General features: G+C 44.8%; 2 protein-coding genes across 2 annotated transcripts; both read left to right on the plus strand.

Annotated features, from left to right (window-relative positions):
* The first annotated feature begins 14186 nt into the window (after positions 1-14186).
* On the plus strand, positions 14187-15240 carry LOC131289734 (uncharacterized oxidoreductase TM_0325-like). Its single transcript, XM_058319041.1, has 2 exons — positions 14187-14739; positions 14991-15240. Exons 1-2 carry the CDS (start codon positions 14187-14189, stop codon positions 15209-15211), a joined length of 774 nt encoding a protein of 257 aa, XP_058175024.1. The 3' UTR covers positions 15212-15240.
* An 886-nt stretch (positions 15241-16126) lies between these two features.
* LOC131285941 (uncharacterized oxidoreductase TM_0325-like) lies at positions 16127-17093 on the plus strand. The gene is made up of 2 exons (XM_058314794.1): positions 16127-16679; positions 16873-17093. Exons 1-2 carry the CDS (start codon positions 16127-16129, stop codon positions 17091-17093), a joined length of 774 nt encoding a protein of 257 aa, XP_058170777.1.
* Positions 17094-17786: the final 693 nt, after the last annotated feature.

The following is a 17786-nucleotide window of genomic DNA, read 5'->3' on the forward strand; positions in this document are numbered from 1 at the left end:
TGATACTCGTGAAACGGGAGAGAAGTTGCCTGGAAGCAGTGAAAAGCTTTCCCAAAGAGTTCAACATACTTTTAAAAGAGACATTCGGCGCGACTTTCCGAGCTAAGGGCTTAGGGGATGAGGACTTGGGGGGGATACTCAAAAAAAAAAAATGATCCAATAAAGTTGACTGTGGAGAGTCTCATCAACGAAAGCCAAGCTCCCAGCTCTTTCTAAAAAGATATTAAACTTTCACTCGAGGGCTCGAGAAGGAAGATCCTTCTAATGCAGATGAAGTTGAGCATATTAAAATCGCAGTTTGGAATTGAAGCGAATTTCTTCTTTCCGCCTCGAACGACAAAAGAGTTGATGATAGACTGAAACACCCTCAAACTGTTGCAAAGTCCGACGGTCTCATATATCTTTCTCGAAGCCTTTTTTTATATTTTTCCTAGCATGAGAAGCTGATTTTCATGGATTTGGCGGATTTACACTCGTCATTCGTCTTCTCTATATATTCTCTATATAATTCGTATCTATCTATGCTTCGTATGCTTTGCAACCAAATCAACGTTAGATATTACTTTTATCCTACAATTAATAAGTTTTCTGGCGAACTCCTGGAAGTTTAATTTTATCAATTTTGTCTAACCATTGTTATTCAATAATTAGAGGAGAATTTTATAAAGGAATTAGAGAAGAAAAATTATACAATTTTACGTCCTCCACTACACTCCGCATAAATTATTCATTTTAACACCAACTTCGTTTAAGAAGAAATTACAATCGCCTTGTTCGATATCAGTTCGATGAAACTGTTTATGTGTTTCAACGCATTATTTTAGCACTACGCTTGATATTCTCCAAAATCTTGCTGTTTTGATGCAAAAACATGCTTGTTTTCAGTTGATTAACTATGAATAATGTTTTGCTATTACTCTTCAAACTCTAGTTATATACCGGACCGTCTTTTAATTATTTCGTTATGGATCTTAGCATTATTTTTTATTCTTTTATAATTAGTTATTGAATTCTATAGAATATTTGTTTAAGTATAAATCTTACGAACTTGGTCTTTGGAAGTTCGGGGCCCTTCCAAATGTACGTAATCCGTCTCAAGAGAGGAAAGTATAAGAACGAAACACTAGATGGAAATATACGACCAAAAAACATGAGCATCCTGTCCTTTTCCGCTTTTGTCCTTCCTTGAATAGCTTCCGATACCATTAGCTAAACATTCTAAAACAATTCCCATTTATGAAAGGTGAAAAGCCGACGTCGCGTCGTGATCCCTATTGCTTAGCGGGAAAAAGATTGACTGTTCAGTGAAAGCATCGCTTTTCCCCCAAAGGAGGACTAGAACACAAGGGCAGAAGACCGTTGCCCTTTCGGGGTGGACTTTTCACCACCGACGGACACTAACCTTCCCTTTTATACATTCACCTTTGAAAAGAGATTTGCCATCCATTGACCTTCTTCTTTGCGCGGAGTAGTGGTGTTTCCACCACGGCTCGGTGGAAAATAATTCCAACAACACCATCTGCCGAAGCATAAATTTGATTAATTTCTGCCCACCCTCCTGCGTCATTCTCTGCCCCTCCGTCCAGTCAGTCCTCCTGTGTCTAAGGGTGTCCGGTGGCGTATAAATATAACTCACGCGGCCACAACTTGGCGTGTCCATCGAGCGCGGGGATAATCACCCCCGAGGGACCCCGCGAGCACTGGCGGTCAGACAAACACACACACACAGGTGTGCGTGTGGACCATCCAACCCCAAACACACACGCCAACTAACGAGAGAATTTCCCAGGGGCTCGAGCGTAAATGCCTTCATTCGGAGCGCTCCTCGGGTCTCCAAAGCATTCCGGTCATTTCGGAGCTGTAATGATGCAACGACGCACTGGAACACATCCCCCCCTCCACCCTCACACACACACCTTTCGGAGGGAAAAAGTTTGCCATGTGTTTATTCCTCTCTTTTTTTTCTGTTTACGATCGTCCCTTTCATTGGAGAAAAACGCGACGTTCGAGGCGGAAAAGCTTCCATATTTTCGGTGCGATTAATTTCGTTACGTGCGAGCGCGCCTAGGGATGCTAGGGAAAAGAAGAAAGTCTGTTTATTTTGATGGATGTTTGCCGGCCCCATTTTGCATTTATTGGACGCCGACGCGCGAGAAATGAAAGACCCTTGGCATGAAACGGATCCACAGCTTGTTGGAGGGCGATGCTATTTACAGCTGAGACCTTTTTCGCCCGAAAAACGGTGCCTCCATTGACGATGAATAATTGAAGGATTTCAAGCCAAAATTTGTCACCACAATCTACGGGGGGGAGGTTTTCCTTCCCTCTCAACGGTTGTTTTTTGTGTTTGAAGCTAGGAAAAACGAAGCAGGGATGTCTCTCTTTGGTTTCGCACGTCGTCCCTCAAAAGATTTGCTCAAGCAAATGATGTATTTCGGCTGGGAAAAGGGGCTTTGAACTAGTCTAATATCGTCTCGTAAGACGTTTACGCGTGTTTGTTTGCGACGCAATGGAAGTTGGTCCAATTTTATGTACTTCTGGAGATGGAAAACTTCCCCCCTCTCGTGGCAAGCCTGCATTAAAGATGCTGATGTGGCAAATAGTTGTTGATCCGTTTTGCCGCCCCTCCTACACACACACCTTATGTTAGTATTATCTCGCCCGAGCACGCAAACAGGACGTCTCCATTTACGAACAGAGGCAGGTCTTCTCTAAAATTGACTCTCTACCTTTTTCCTCTATTTAACAGAATCACATCATTGGCGCTTCCCAAGCATGCCGGTAAAGGAAGGCAACACGGTCGAAGAACGAGGGGAGGGGGAGATCGATGGCTGCCTGCTAGGACAACACTTCCCGGAAAAAGGTTTTTCCTGTCGCGCTCGTGTGGATCCGGGGCACGATTACCATTTCTGCCTGACTCGTGCAGAATTGGAAGACGCAAACAGTCGTAAAATTTAAGTGCTCGTTAGTGGAGAAGAAAGTCGTGAATGCGGACGCGTTCGTCAACTCCCCGGCCCCCCCGGTGGACGGACAAAAAGTCATCAGTAGAAAAAGGTAACACCCGACTCTGGTGAGTATGAGGAAAGGGAAAAGTGCAAACAGTTCCCAACCCTGAACGCACGTTCCACGTACTTTTACCAGTTTTTTTTGTGAAAATGTCGACGGGTCAACCACCCCGTATTTTATTGAGTTCCAGTTTATCATTCTATTTTTAAATCCATTTTCTTGTTGTAGTTTCTGAAACACCCAGGAAGATATATCCCGCCTGCAAACACAACTACTAAACGGTATAATTTCTCCCGTGGGAACGGGAATCGGACGTAAATCGGCCTCGGAATCATCAAACCCGGGAGTCTCCTGGGAGCATAGGAATGGGAGATTTCGTTTCATTCCTGGAACTCGGCATGGCGTGTGAGCCAACGGGAAACACTAGCTTCAGCTTTTCTCCCGTCTTAAAAGATAATTCCCTGTGGAGCCATCTCGTGATTATGGCGCTGCTATTAATGGTCGTAATTTACCTTTTAGAAAAATTACTCTCGACCTCTATGAAGAAGGATGTAGGAATGAATTATTTAAAACAAGAAATGAGTGGCAGAAAGATATAGAAATAACACCATTTGTGTCAGAACCTACCCTAAAGAGGTTATAAACATTAGGTCTTAGATTATACACATGACAAAGAAATTATCGTAATGGATTTACGGTATCTAAAGAGTTAGTTTTAGTACAGGAGACCGTTTTTCCTGAACCGTCAATACAAAACAGCTCTTGTTGATTCAATTCGAAGAGCTTTTTCTGCTGACTTTTTCGCAATTCCCCAAGCGCTATCTTAAGTGCATCCGGTTAGTTATTGCTCTGTCCTATGCACACACACACACAACATCGTCCCTTAGAATACTAAGCGAGTTCCAAAAGCGTCGTTTTTGTTTTCTTGTTATTAGACAATATGTCAAATTGCGTAAAGCTGACCGTTCGTTCCACCTGGACCAAGAAAGGTGTAAAGCAAAAATGGAAAACGATTGAAAAATGAACAAAAATAATCACAAAGGAGTGAGTTAAGTCCATCGGCAAGTTGAAAAAGGCAGGAATCAACCCCCCTAGTATCAACTAAACGCTAGAAGCAAAAGGCTATTGTATCAAATGCCCTTCCTCAACGGAACAATCGTGCTTTTGGGACATTTTTGCAGCACACGAACGCACGAAGGAAAATAATTTATGCTCCCACATGTGAGAAGGGCTCCGACTTCAGCTGCGAAGTTCTGCACGAAGCGATAGAAATTACTTTCCATGGTTTTTCCCTTCCATTTTTAAATTCTTCGTAAAGAGAACACACAAAGACTCCGTCCAGACTCGACTTCGTTTCGGTTGCATTCCACTTTTTCCACTTGGAGAAAACTTACCCACTCCAGAACGCCAGAGCCCAAAGAAAGAGAGATGGGCGCTCGTTTGTGGACTGCTGTAGAATGTGAATTATGCTGCAGTTTTAGCTTACTTCACTAAACTTTGGCCAAAAAACCTCGAGCACGAAGTGGCGCTCCATGCGAAACGACTTCGATCAAAGGACCACCAAGGAAAGCATACGTTGGAGTGGGTGGAGTTTTTTCCTCCCCTTTTTTTCTTGGGAATGTTTAAATATGGTTCATTTTCTCTTCTGCTGACGGCAACCGTTACAAACTGTGGCTACAAAAGGGCTGCACTGTAGTTCTAGAGAGCAAGGGATTTTGTGAATGGAGGTGGAAAAATGGAGTACTAGGTGAGGAAGCTTACAAAGTTAATCGCTTTGTCAATTTTTTTTATAAACTTTCAGCTGCTATTGCTGCAACATGTTTTCCACCGACGTGGTGTGGTGTGGATGGCGTTTTTATGTAGATTTTTTCCAATTTCACATGGTTTCTTTTTCTTGTATAAACATGGTCCGTGTGTTCGAAATGTTGCGAGTTTCTTGGTGGGGAAAACACAACCGCAAGTAATCGTCATTAAATGTCATAACTTTACTCACTTTGCCCTTGAATCTCAGAACAAATTTTCTGCTTAATTTAACATCTATCTTGCTAGCATTCCTAGCCGTTATTGTTATTGTGATTTAACAAAAATGTTGGGAGGTAAATATTTTAAACTAAACGACCATCCAAGGACTTTCAAACCAAACAAGAAACGTTTACTAATAACGAATAACATGCACGAGGTTGTTTCAAGACATTTTCGTGTGTATAATCATTAAATAAAAAAACAGTCAGTTCGTTTCTTCAGCAACGTCGTTCATATTGATTCCAAAGAAAACAAAACATAAAAAACACGCTTTTACTGTGACTTGTTTCTGCCTCATCAAGAATGGTCACTTGCAGAACTCCACCTACCTCGAAGGCAGGAAGTTCGATTTGTTTTCCGAACCTAATCAAAGTTTGGTGCAAAATGGTTCAACACGACTTCCCGCCCTTTGTGCAACATCCTGTGTTTATTGTGTGTGTGCGTGTGTTTTTATTTTTTCTAACCCGAACCCCGGAACTGCTGAGGTAAAGGAAAGGGATCAATAGAACTGCGAAAACGAGCCACTCTTTCGACAGCGTGACATCGTTCGGTAATTAGGGGCAGCATAATTTATGCCACCAGAAATGCTCCTGCGTGACCAACTGAGGAGGGAGGTGGTGAAGCAGTGGGCAGGAAGAAGAGGGAGGGACGGTACAATGAACGGCCTTCTAATCGCTCGCTTCGTTAAGGCGCCACACGCAAAAGGAGTGTCGATGTATGGAAGCAAGGAAGATGGGGGTGAGGAGGAGTGAAAGGAGGGGATGAAACGGTGGAGCGGAGCATAAAGTAAGCGAACAAATTGCACGTCTCCAAAGAATTTGACCTACGCTTTTAGGCTCGCGAAGGAAAAGTCGAAAGAAACGGGAACATTTTCCTCCACCAACAACCAGGCTTAGGTTGCACAAAATTGCCGTTACGAAAAGCCATGACACACCCCCTTTCTCCCTCATCCCCTCGCCCCCCCTTTCACCTACTTGGGTAATCTGGGTGGAAAAACGGTCAACGATGGGAAAGAAATTCCACCCCGAAAATGGGTATGCAAATTTTCTTGAACGCTTGTTTTTTTTCCCTCCCCATCGCCGTGAGATTCTTTTTTCCTTTTCTTTTTGTGACCTCCCGAAATCATCGTAAGCGGCTTCGTTTTTTTTTTTTTTTGAGTTAGGTTCAACGCGAAAGCAAAAACTAAAGCCGAAACAGATTTTTCATTGTTTTGAAAACGGAAAGAAAAAAAAACCACAGCAGCAGCAGCAGACTAAACCCCCTGGAAACGATTACCCGGACGGGTGGGAAAAAATCCATCAAACTGTCACACGAAGAAGTTTTCACTCCGTTTCTTTTCAGCTTGGTTTCTTGGACGGGCCCAGACTTCAAAGACTTCTTAGCTGGCACTCCTCTTCAGCAGTTGCCAAATAAACCCTTATCATTATCACTGCACCCCAAGGGTTGTACAACTTCCGGAGTGAGGTTATGTTGCGGGATATCAGAATCAGAAGTGAGCAGAAACAAAAAAATAAATAGAAAAATTTAGTTACAGGAAATGGCGGGGAGTAGAAATACTCTATTGCTTCCACCGGAAATCGACAGGAAAACTTAAAGGCAACAGGGGAGACGAGTGGTAACAATTTTAGGAAGTTTATTGCATTTGTTACTTTTCCCAGGAAATCCTTTCGCACGCGATTAAAGGGAAGCGCAAAATAAAAAAATCGACGTTGAGGTTTCATGCGCATATTTTCTTGTTTTGTTTTTAGAATGATAAACAACTCTCCCGAGGAAGGAAATATTATCGTAGCAAGCGGGGGAAGCACGACACGGAAGGATACCATTAAAGTAGGCACTTTTCAACTGTTCTTCTTTTGTAGCCGATGTAGAAGTCACTCTCTCTTTCTCTCTCTCTCTTCGTTCTTGACTTTATCGTTCCCTTTCACACACACAGTCTCAAGACTGCTCTTATCATTGCCTGAAGGCATTCGTGGGTGAAAAAATAACCACATCCCTCATCATCCCCTGTTGAACGCCTTCCGGTCCGTGTGTCCGCTCGTCCGCTCTTGTTTTAACGTACCGCACGTGGTGCATCATTATGTTTTTCCCCGGGAAGTACCGGGTTTCCTTTCCACCGTGTACGGTAGCCTACTTTTTTAAACCACTTGTGTATTTTAAATTTACCCTGCTCGCTTTTTATGAGCCTTCGCACCGACGGCTGTGGGGACGGATGAATAGAGGCTTCCTCTTTTTTTTTTTTATTATGCCTCATCCTGCAGTTGTTATTGTTAACTCTGGCTTTCCCCGTGGCAACGAAATACCAAGACCTCAGTTCTCCTTTTTTATTTTTATCATCATTCAAAACCTACATTTCGCCACGCTTTTCGGAGGCAGCACTGCGTTTTCTTTTCTCGCTTTTCCAACGGAGCGCAGCGGAAAAGCTCCTCGCCCAGGTTTTGTCATTCTTCGGATTCCGCACATATATTTCGGTTTTTTTCTTCGCTTTGCACGTTTCCTTCTGCGTGAGCGTTGTTTGCGTTTAAATTTATCACTCAGCGGAATATATCCGACACTTTTGCGAAAAACCGTTCGTGCGGATGGTGGATTCCGGAAAATCCCCGCCGAAGGGCGGAACCCCGGTCTGTTTTGTTTGAAGCTTTGTTAAAGCTAATTTTATTTAAAGCTAACTTTAATTTGGAAAATAAAACAGAAGTAAAACGATTACGCGATTCTTTGTTGAAAATTTAAATTTTCTTTTTCCTGATCTTATGACTCAGTTACAAAGTCTTTTAACAATATTTTTCTTCCCACAGGAACTCCCCAAATGGTTTCAGTCATATTTGCCAGCTTAAGAAAATGCAGATAATGCAAAGAACGAGCACTTTCATCTGTGTAAGCATTAGGTCTCTTCACGCGCCATAATTAATCTGCTGTTATTTAGCCGGACTTCGCCGCAGAAAGTAATCCTCCATTTTCCAAATCTCGTACCAAATGCAGGAAAAAGAAGACATGCAGAAACTACCACCACCAGCAGCACGCAAACGTTCTCTTATTGTATCGCATTATCGCAACGCTTATTCGCTCCACACTTTTGTGGCCCTTCTTCCTTTCACCGAAGTCAAGTGAGCGGATTCGCATTCCGTCCCCCCCGTCCCATTTTCATTTGCATCTCCTCTAATTGGCACTACTTTTGTGCTGATGAAGGAGGAGGCCGCCACAACGACAAAGAAGCGGAAGCGGTTTCCGTCAGATGAGAGCAGAAGGAGTGTATTTCCACCAACATTAACGACATGCTTGTGCTGCGCTTTCCCAGCCCCAACCCCTTTCGCGCGGTTGTGTTTATTGTGTTCTTCCCTAGGATACTTCCTTTACTTCCTCCTTCCTTACCTCTTCTTCTTCCCGCAGATGATCGGCGAAAATGCAAAAACCCGCGGGGACATAATGGCCGGCACGGCCAAAGCTTTTAATGAGATTATGAAATATTGTATCGCCTGTTTCCACATTTCGCGTGGTCTCACGTGGTTGCGTGATGTTGAAGAGTGTGTATATGTCGCGCGTGCGTGTGTGTGTGTTTCTAGAATTATTGCTACGGGAAAAGCGGGTCAGGCCAACGCCGGTGAAAAAAACAAGGGGAAAACCCCCAACGAGGTATGAGAGAGGATCTTTGGAAAGGGAAGACTTTAGGTAATTAATTCCCAGACATCATGCAATCCCCCTCCACGAGCTTGGTGGAAAAGTAGGCGCTGTTTTCCAACTACGATTCCATCCTACCTGCAGTCAACGAGTGTGCGTGTATGCGTGTATGTGGTAGTGGAGGGCTACTACAACTCTCGACCAACACCATCAATCTATCGCCAGAACCTTCTTCGATGCGGAAAGCGAAAACTTGTGTAATTAGTTTTCCACCACTTGGTGCCGCTAATGATTCCGAAGGATCCCCGTCCCCCCGAGAGTGGAGTCTACGTGTTACTACCCACGCGATCGTGTTTTTGTGTGTCGGTGAGTGTGTTTTCCGCGAAAAATTACCCAAAAACAAAAAGGTTCCTTTCCTATACGGTACGGTACGGACGGACGATAGTCTTCAACGACCGTTCCGTTTAACACGAGGTCGGTGGGACTTTCGTCCGTTTGTAAGGCCAGCTACATCGAAGAATCAGCAAAAGAGTAGGCAACACACCGAAGGTGCAGCCTACTTTGTACGCATAAAACTTCAACGAGTGCAATCAAACGTACATGCTTCGCAATCTAAAGGACATATTCATTCAGTGTCGGACAAATAGCAAAACACGAACAGGCATTGCCGTTCTCCACCCAGTGGATGTACCTCCCCACCGCAAAGGAGCAGATGTTTTCCGCACCGGTTCATGAAAGGCTAGGTACAACATATTAAATTTAATTATTTTCATATTATTCATGATGTCGGGTATCAGGGCGTCGGCTCCTTTCACAGAACGCACCACGAATCAATACAGCTGCTTGCATACTGTTTCGCTTTCCCAAATGACTCCTGTGCTCTCCCCCCCGACTCGTCCCCACACCCCGATGGGGGGGGGGGGGGGGGGCATATAACATTTGTTTGGGTGAAAAACATACACCTTCACCGAAAAACATTGGGTTTTGTTTAAATTATCACATTTTCCCATGCGCAGGATATATGGAAATGATTCTCGACTCATTCCCCCCCGGGGCGGCGAGTTTGTTATCCACCTCCGTCAACACCATCTCGAGTTATCATCCGAGACCTCCGCCCCCCGGGTTTCCCTTCCCTTTCGCATCGCTTTGACCTACAGACGACGAACCCTCCCTTTAACTCTTTCATCTGTGTTTATATATATGCAAATTTGTCTCCCTCCCAGCTGTGAGGGTCTTGTGGGTGAGGAAGGGTGGAGAGGTGACATTGAGGTAAAGGGAACCACCGGGGGGTTTGGTTCATATTTAAATGTAACACTTCCCTATGCATGACCCTTTCGGTTCAGATTGAAATTAAATCATTCCACAGCCATTTGGCCGAGGACCAGGAATTCCCTTCCTCCCACCCCCTCCTTCATCCACTCTTTCTAGAATCCCATGGCCCCCGCCCCCTTATTGTCTGAGGTTCCACGTCGTATTCGAAATAATTCCCAGCCAATGCGTTCGCAAAATGTGGAGAGCATGAAATGGAAAATTTAATTTCTTTCATCATTTCCAAACTCGGGTTCGGGTTGTATTTTCTTTCTCACTCCACCCAGCAGGATACACCGCCCAAGGGGAGGAGGAAGCCTTCAGCGACAGCACGATTTCGGAGGATATAAATTTTCCATCGTCTTGCGAATTGTTGATTTATTGCAGTTCATATAAAACAATATATAAATGTACCGTCCCACATTCAAAAGGGAATGGAAATGGACAGGCAGAGGCTCCATGAATGTGTATGCACCGGGTTTTTTTGGGGGGTAGTACCTGCTGGAGTGGAGTGCAGAATTTCGGACCATGCGGTGCAACCTGCCCGGAGTTGTGTTTAGACACGAACCAACCCTTTTCGCTCACGCTCAACTCCTCGCCTCATTTTCCATCCGAAGGCCGTGGCCATTTGCATTGCGCCCTTTGGAAAGGGGGAGGCCACTTTTCCCACGCCTGGTAAAACACACATACAGTGAAAACAATAATAATAATATCCCCTAACATAACAGCATTTATGGAGCGGTGCAATATCCCTCGGTCACTTTTATAAACCGGAGTTCGCCGGAGTGAGAAAATGTTTTAGGAAAACGGTGCTCGATGCAGGCACAAACACACACACACACACGTATGAACATAAACCATCGGGCACTACCTTCCCGTTCGCCTTGTGGTGGCCCCGTTTTAGATTTCCCTTTATTTTACAGAGTGTTTTTCGTGCGGTGAAATTTATATCCTCGTTGAGCTTCCCGTTGCCATTGTGTGTGTGTGGCTCCATCATCACTTTAATACCTGGTGTTTACAATCCCCGGCCCGAGTCTGGAAGTCTGGAAAATTTATATTTAAATACGCTGTCGGACGGCTCTGGACGGTTACCGCAAATTGTTGTCTGGCTTTTCCTCCCTTGCGAGGTTTAAATTAAGCCGGGGTATCACGAAAGGAAAAGAGATCCGGATGGCTTTCTATTCATTTCATCCCTTCCAGATCACTCGAAGATCGTTCTACATGTGCAAAGAGAAGCGAATAAAAGTATTTCTAACGATCGTTCCCACGAGCAAGACATTAAAAAGTGTGTCTATGTTCTTTCGAAAATATATTTTCTAAATAAATCCATCTTTTTCCTTTCCTCGTCAACAGGCATCATTTTCCCGCAAACAACGAACCTCTCGAAACGCTTAGCCCGATGTCTATGTGGTTTTCCCGGCAACGTTTTTCATTCAAAAATCAAAGCATTCGGGTGAGGGGGACATAAGAGGGGGAACGACTACCGAGGAAGGAAATTTCCGACAAATCGTGGCGCAATTTGTATCACGTTCTCAGGTCCGCGAAGACCTGGATTTCCCCTGCCATGTGTACGAATGTTGTGTGTGTGTGTGTGTTTGTGAAAATGTTTGCGGAAAAACGGTTGACGACAATCTTGAAAACACACACACACACACACATCCTGGTGGTGGTGAAAAACGGAAATCGGATTGAGTGGGCGAACAAATAAATAGCACGGTGGGAAAAGCTCTCGTGCCTTTGGTTTAGGGTTGGTTGTCGAAGAGAGGAGGCCAGGAGGGAGGGAGGGAGTTAGGCCAGGTGTCGTCCGTGTCGGTGTACGTAAATATTATGTACGTCTGCATTAGAAACCGGGATCATTTCCACCCTCCCCGGATGAGAGACGATGCTGGGTGATATATTTTTGTATTTATTTGTATCGCACCGATGCGAAAATTGGAAGCAGGGTGTATTTACGAGGAAACATAATTCATGTTTTTCAACCATCCACACGAACCTTCCTCTTCCGGGAGAATGGTACGAAAAGGATCAAACGGTATTTTTGTGTTTGTTTCCCAACAACAAACAGTCTTTGGGCCCTTTTTTCATGCTATTTTCCCTCGGCACAGATCTATCCGAATTTTTTTTTCCTTTCAACCGGAATTTCCACGGTACGGGAGGGTGAAAATCTCTGTTTTGCACTCCCCGAGGGATCATTGACACATTCTTTTCATCGCTCGTCATCACGTTGTTAACACCGAGAAAGCGTTCTTCGTCGAAAACGGTAGTTCATTCGCTTTTATCCGGTTCTATTCGCTATGTGATAAGATTTTCCATGAAGAAATCCGATTAAAATGGTTCTTGAAGATCTTTTAACAAAATAATCCACCTTCAGTTAAATTATTATACACTTCTATGTTGAAATAAAACCACAAGAACTCCAACTCTCGTAGTGTTTAACAAATAAAAGCTCCTTCCTTCTCCCTTGCGTCTTTGTTTCTAAAGCTGCAGCTAAACAAACATTTTCCGCTTCCAGGCAATATGGCAAGTGGACGATTAAACTTTCCTGCCATCACAAACGGGGATGTTATCGTTTCCGATTGGCGCTTGGACCCCTTGGAGTCGTTTAGTCGCCCGTGAAAACATCCTGCAAATTACATAATGCAGCATAAATTTTATAATTGCATTATCGCACCGCGTCCCATCCAAGTTTCGTTCGTTCGGCGGCGCTTTGTTTTGGTCAGTCGGTCAACCAAAACTGTCTGTCCAAGCGGTGGTAGTAGCCAGCTTTCGAGCAGTTTCCACCAAACTGGACGATTTAGAATGAAGAACACGAGAAAAACGGGCAAGAGGAATCTAATCCCCGTGGTGCATCATTCTGGTGCATCCTGAGCAAAGTCCGGCCTCGAAACTTACCTTGGGGTAAATTTAGGGACGAATATATTTTGTACCATTTTCCACAACACTCCCCTGGACATGAGCGTCAGCTTCCCCTCCGGTACGTCAACGAAATCGAAATGAGAAGCCAGCAGTAATATTATGCCATCAGCTTCCCTCAAAACGGATCCTTCAGTAGGACATACCAAAACAAGACCCTACTGAAGCCTCCGAGCTCGACGATGATGATGACGCCCGTTGGTGATGAAAACATTCGTTCATGTATGCAAATTACATTTAACCATATTATCCTCGCACGCCACCACAATCGTCAGACGGCGAACGATAGCTAGCGCTTCCCGTAATTATTATGCCATTTTTCGGGAATGCAAATATTGCATTTTAATTCGTTGTCAGCAACAGATAAAATTTTAAATTCCATTCCAAACGGCATTTGTTTTCCGCACCCCCACCTCCTCCACGCGGGGCCGGTGGAAAACTCGCAGACGATTCATTTTATATTTTATCAATATTAAAAAGATATTAACACACCGATAAGCAGCGTGACAGGAATCGGGAAATGCGATGGGAAGGGAGGTGTGGAGATCGTACGGGCCTGTTAGTCACAAAATAATGAGTTTTAATGAAAGCTAGTATGGAAGGTTCGCGCGCTATCGGAAAGATTAATGTTGATGAAGAAAACATTATGCTCGACGCGGGGAAAAAAACCCGGTGATGGTGGAGAAATTAAATTACCATCATACAAACGAACAAAAAAACAGTGGCCTTTCACCGTAATGATACATTCATATTTATGTCATTTTTGTGTGTAGAATTGCGAGGTCAGTTGATTATTTATTTGCATTTGATGATTTATCAACGCTTGTTCGAATGGTGTAAATTAATAGTGGTGAAGATAAATAAATCGTAAATCTTTTCATATTGTGGATAATGATTTAGAACAGTTTTAGGGAGGAAAATGCATGAAGAATCAGATGTTATTGGCATAGAATATACTGTAGTATCCTTCGATAAGATAAAGAGCAACTCAAACAGATCAAAAATTGATCAAACAATTCCCTTCAACAACGATACGGAAGTGTATCTCTTGAAGATGATGCAACAAAATGTTACATACCTAACCGAGGTGAAAGAACTTCACTCACACGCGAACAATGTTTGATAAGAAACGCGATATTTACCCCAATACTATTTCCCGCGAGCAGTTATCAGTGTTTTGCACACTGGTGTGAATAAGTTGATAAGATAACGCTGACGTTTCAGCGATGCTCCGATGAGGTTCTATAAAAACGCTGTCACAAACCAACGCAGGTGGCTATTTCGGGTATTATCGTCGAAGTAGAGTGAAGTGAACCGGTCTCAGCATGGATTTCAGTGGCAAAGTGGTTATAATCACCGGCGCAAGTTCTGGTATCGGCGCGGCTACGGCCAAGTACCTCACAAACCTCGGCGCAAGCTGTGTTCTCGCGGCTCGAAATGAATCCAAGTTGGCCGAGGTCCAGGCAGCTTGCAAGGCTCTCGGTAAAGTAGACCCTCTCATCGTCGTGACGGACGTGACGAAGCCGGCAGACAACGAGCGGTTGGTGAAGTTGACCGTTGCCAAATTCGGACGCATCGATGTGCTGGTGAATAACGCAGGGAAAGGTGCTTTTGGTACTATAGAGACGGCCGACATCGAGCAGTTCGAAGACATCCTCAACACGAACCTCAAGTCGGTATTCACCCTGACAAAGTTGGCCTTGCCGCATCTGCTCGCGAGCAAAGGGAATATCGTTAACGTGTCCAGCGTTGCCGGAACGAACTCCTTCGCAAATGCTCTTTCGTACTGCGTGTCTAAAGCGGCGTTGGATCAGTTCACGCGCTGCACCGCCCTCGACTTGGCTCCGAAGGGTGTCCGTGTCAACTCTGTCAACCCGGGTGAGTAGAACGGATACAGGTACCCTTTGCAAACACCTGTTTTTAAAGAAACAAGTTTTGAGTTGTGAACGACGAAAATCCCTAAATGTCTTTTATCACACCTTAGATAAGGGCTATTATAAGGAAAATCATACTTCCAGCTAGAGATAGCTTCATCTCAAAGATTGACAACCGAATTATCATCTTTACTTTGCACATAGGCCAATAACTGATGTGTCATTGTTTTTATCTCTGGCTATTCTTCTACCCAGCGGTCATTATAACAGACTTCCAGCTGACCATGGGTATGGACAAAGACGCGTACGCCACCTACCTTAAGAACTGTGAATCGACCCACCCTCTTGGCCGCGTCGGAACCGGTGAAGAGGTGGCGGCCTCGATCGCCTTCCTGGCGTGCGACAAAACTGCTAGCTTCACTACCGGAACCTGTCTGTTCGTGGATGGCGGCAAGCACATCCTAACGCCCCGATAAAACGATCAAACCATCGCGCGTGATGAACTAAGCGAAATAAAAGTGCGTTAGTTAAACAAAGGTCTTCTCTATTAGTTTATCCGAAATGTCTATATGCCCAGTCAAAGAGCGCTTGGAGGACTTTATATTACATTTTCTTAAAATGGGACCGCAGATTCCTTATGTTGTCCTCAATACCGGGACATTTATCGTGTCAAGTTTTATCGAGGACATGATACATTACGAGGAGTTGTTTATAGTGAGCGAGTAACGGCGAGAGTTCTGAATGAAATTTTCACCAAGACTAGCAGCCTCCTAAGCAAACACCAATGTAGATTCCGGAAGGCTGAACGTAAACAAAACCTTCGCCATTCCGTGCTTGGCATCAAGCAGTGTCTACGACTCTACAGAATATTTTGTCCAGTAATATCCAAGACTTCATGGGTCGCATCTAAGATACGAAGGTCTAGGACTTCCAGCGGCTTATCGAGAACGAGAGGAAAATCTTTGGAAGACGCTTTTATCGAATGGTAGTTCACGTTAAAGGTATCTTGCCCAGAAGTGGAGACTTCTAGAGTACAAATTTGTACTTCTTATAGTATTTGCTGGGGCAAATTGCTTTCTACCAGAATTATCCGTTCGAGGACCTACACTGACCTACTCTGAGTAGACTCAGGATGCACAAGAGCTGCGAAAATGATAAGGAACCATGTTCGATATGACCTATCTGCCCAAACACCACTTCGCTCGGGTAGGTTATCAGTGTGTTACACACTGGGTTAATGTTTAAGGTAATGAATAGGTTGATAAGATAACATTATGCTGTGTATTGTGAACACCGTTAGGTGAAATTCTCTTAAAACGCTCTCACAACCCGTCAAAGGTGCTATTTCGAGTAGTATCGTCGAGGTAGAGTGAAGTGAACCGGCATCAGACATGGATTTCAGTGGCAAAGTGGTTATAATTACTGGCGCAAGCTCTGGTATCGGCGCGGCTACGGCCAAGTACCTCACAAACCTCGGCGCAAGCTGTGTTCTCGCGGCTCGAAATGAATCCAAGTTGGCCGAGGTCCAGGCAGCCTGCAAGGCTCTAGGCAAGGTGGAACCTCTCATCGTGGTCACGGATGTGTCGAAGCCGGCAGACAACGAGCGACTGGTTAAAGATACAGTGGCCAAATTCGGGCGCATCGATGTGCTGGTTAATAATGCTGGCAAAGGTTTCTACGGTAGCATCGAAGAGGCCGACATGGAGCAGTTCGAAGACATTCTCAACACGAATCTAAAGGCAGTGTTTACACTGACAAAGTTGGCCTTGCCACATCTCCTTTCAAGCAAAGGGAATATCGTTAACGTGTCCAGCGTAGCTGGAACGAATTCGTATGCGAATGTACTTTCGTACTGCGTATCCAAGGCGGCTTTGGATCAGTTCACACGCTGCACCGCCCTCGACTTGGCCTCGAAGGGTGTCCGCGTTAACTCCGTCAACCCGGGTGAGTAGAATCGTGGTAGGGAGAGTTCGATTACGAGTGGCAAAGATAAGACATCAGCTGTTGTCGCTCAGCTGTCATTGAGACGTCAACATCTGGAAGTCTAACATCAGACGTTAGATAACGTACTGAAATAACCTCAACCCAAATACTGATGTGTCATTGTTTCCATTGTTCTTATCGCTCCCTCATGCAGCGGTCATTGTGACCGAGTTCCATAAGACGCTCGGAATGGACGAAGCCACGTACGCCACCTACCTTAAGAACTGCGAAAAAAGTCATCCCCTTGGACGCGTCGGAAAACCCGAGGAAGTGGCAGCCTCCATCGCCTTCCTGGCGTGCGACAACACGACCAGCTTCACCACCGGCACCTGTCTGCATATCGATGGTGGGAAGCACATCAAGATAGTCGCATAAAACGAAGAAAAGTATATTTTTTTAGAGAAGTGAAAATTACTGAAAGTGTCAAAACAAGTTTTGAATTTGAGTAAAACCTCAGTGATGTGTGTTTCATGTTTCCGTTCGGAAATGATTGACCTCTTTTGGTAAGCCTCTCACATTTCTCGATACAGCAGAGTGTCCTGAACCTGAAACGAATCACTCGGTCGGTAACGAGTTGATGATGACGTTGTTTGTCAAACCCTGTCCCTCCTTTTGGGCGTTCGGCGTTCAACCTACACGACGTTATGAAACTCGCAAGATTAAACATCCTGACGCCCAAAGGTGCGAAATTACCTGCGACGTCCACCGGAAACACCGGCGGAACACTTCATTAACCGGCACCACACCACCGTCACAGTTGGCGGTGCGAAAGGAAAGATCACTCAGCAAATTGGCACGAATATATTATGCACTCGCTGCACTCTCCGGCCGCTTTCGGGGAAGTTCGGAGTTCGTTCCGCCAGAAGATGCGTGATGTGTTTGTGGCCACGCTTGAACACCGTCCGACCGGTGTGTGGACATTTCGGAACACGGTGGTAATAATCATCGGACCTGACGGCCTTCAGACACACACACAATGGTTGGTGGTGGAGCGCCATTTGTCTGCCGATACGGTTCCGGGAGGGTCCATCTTGTGAGCGGCGACCTTCTTCACCCAAGGAAGCTGTT

Source organism: Anopheles ziemanni, chromosome 3 (genome assembly GCF_943734765.1).
Source record: "Anopheles ziemanni chromosome 3, idAnoZiCoDA_A2_x.2, whole genome shotgun sequence".
Classification (NCBI taxonomy): Eukaryota; Metazoa; Arthropoda; class Insecta; order Diptera; family Culicidae; genus Anopheles; species Anopheles ziemanni.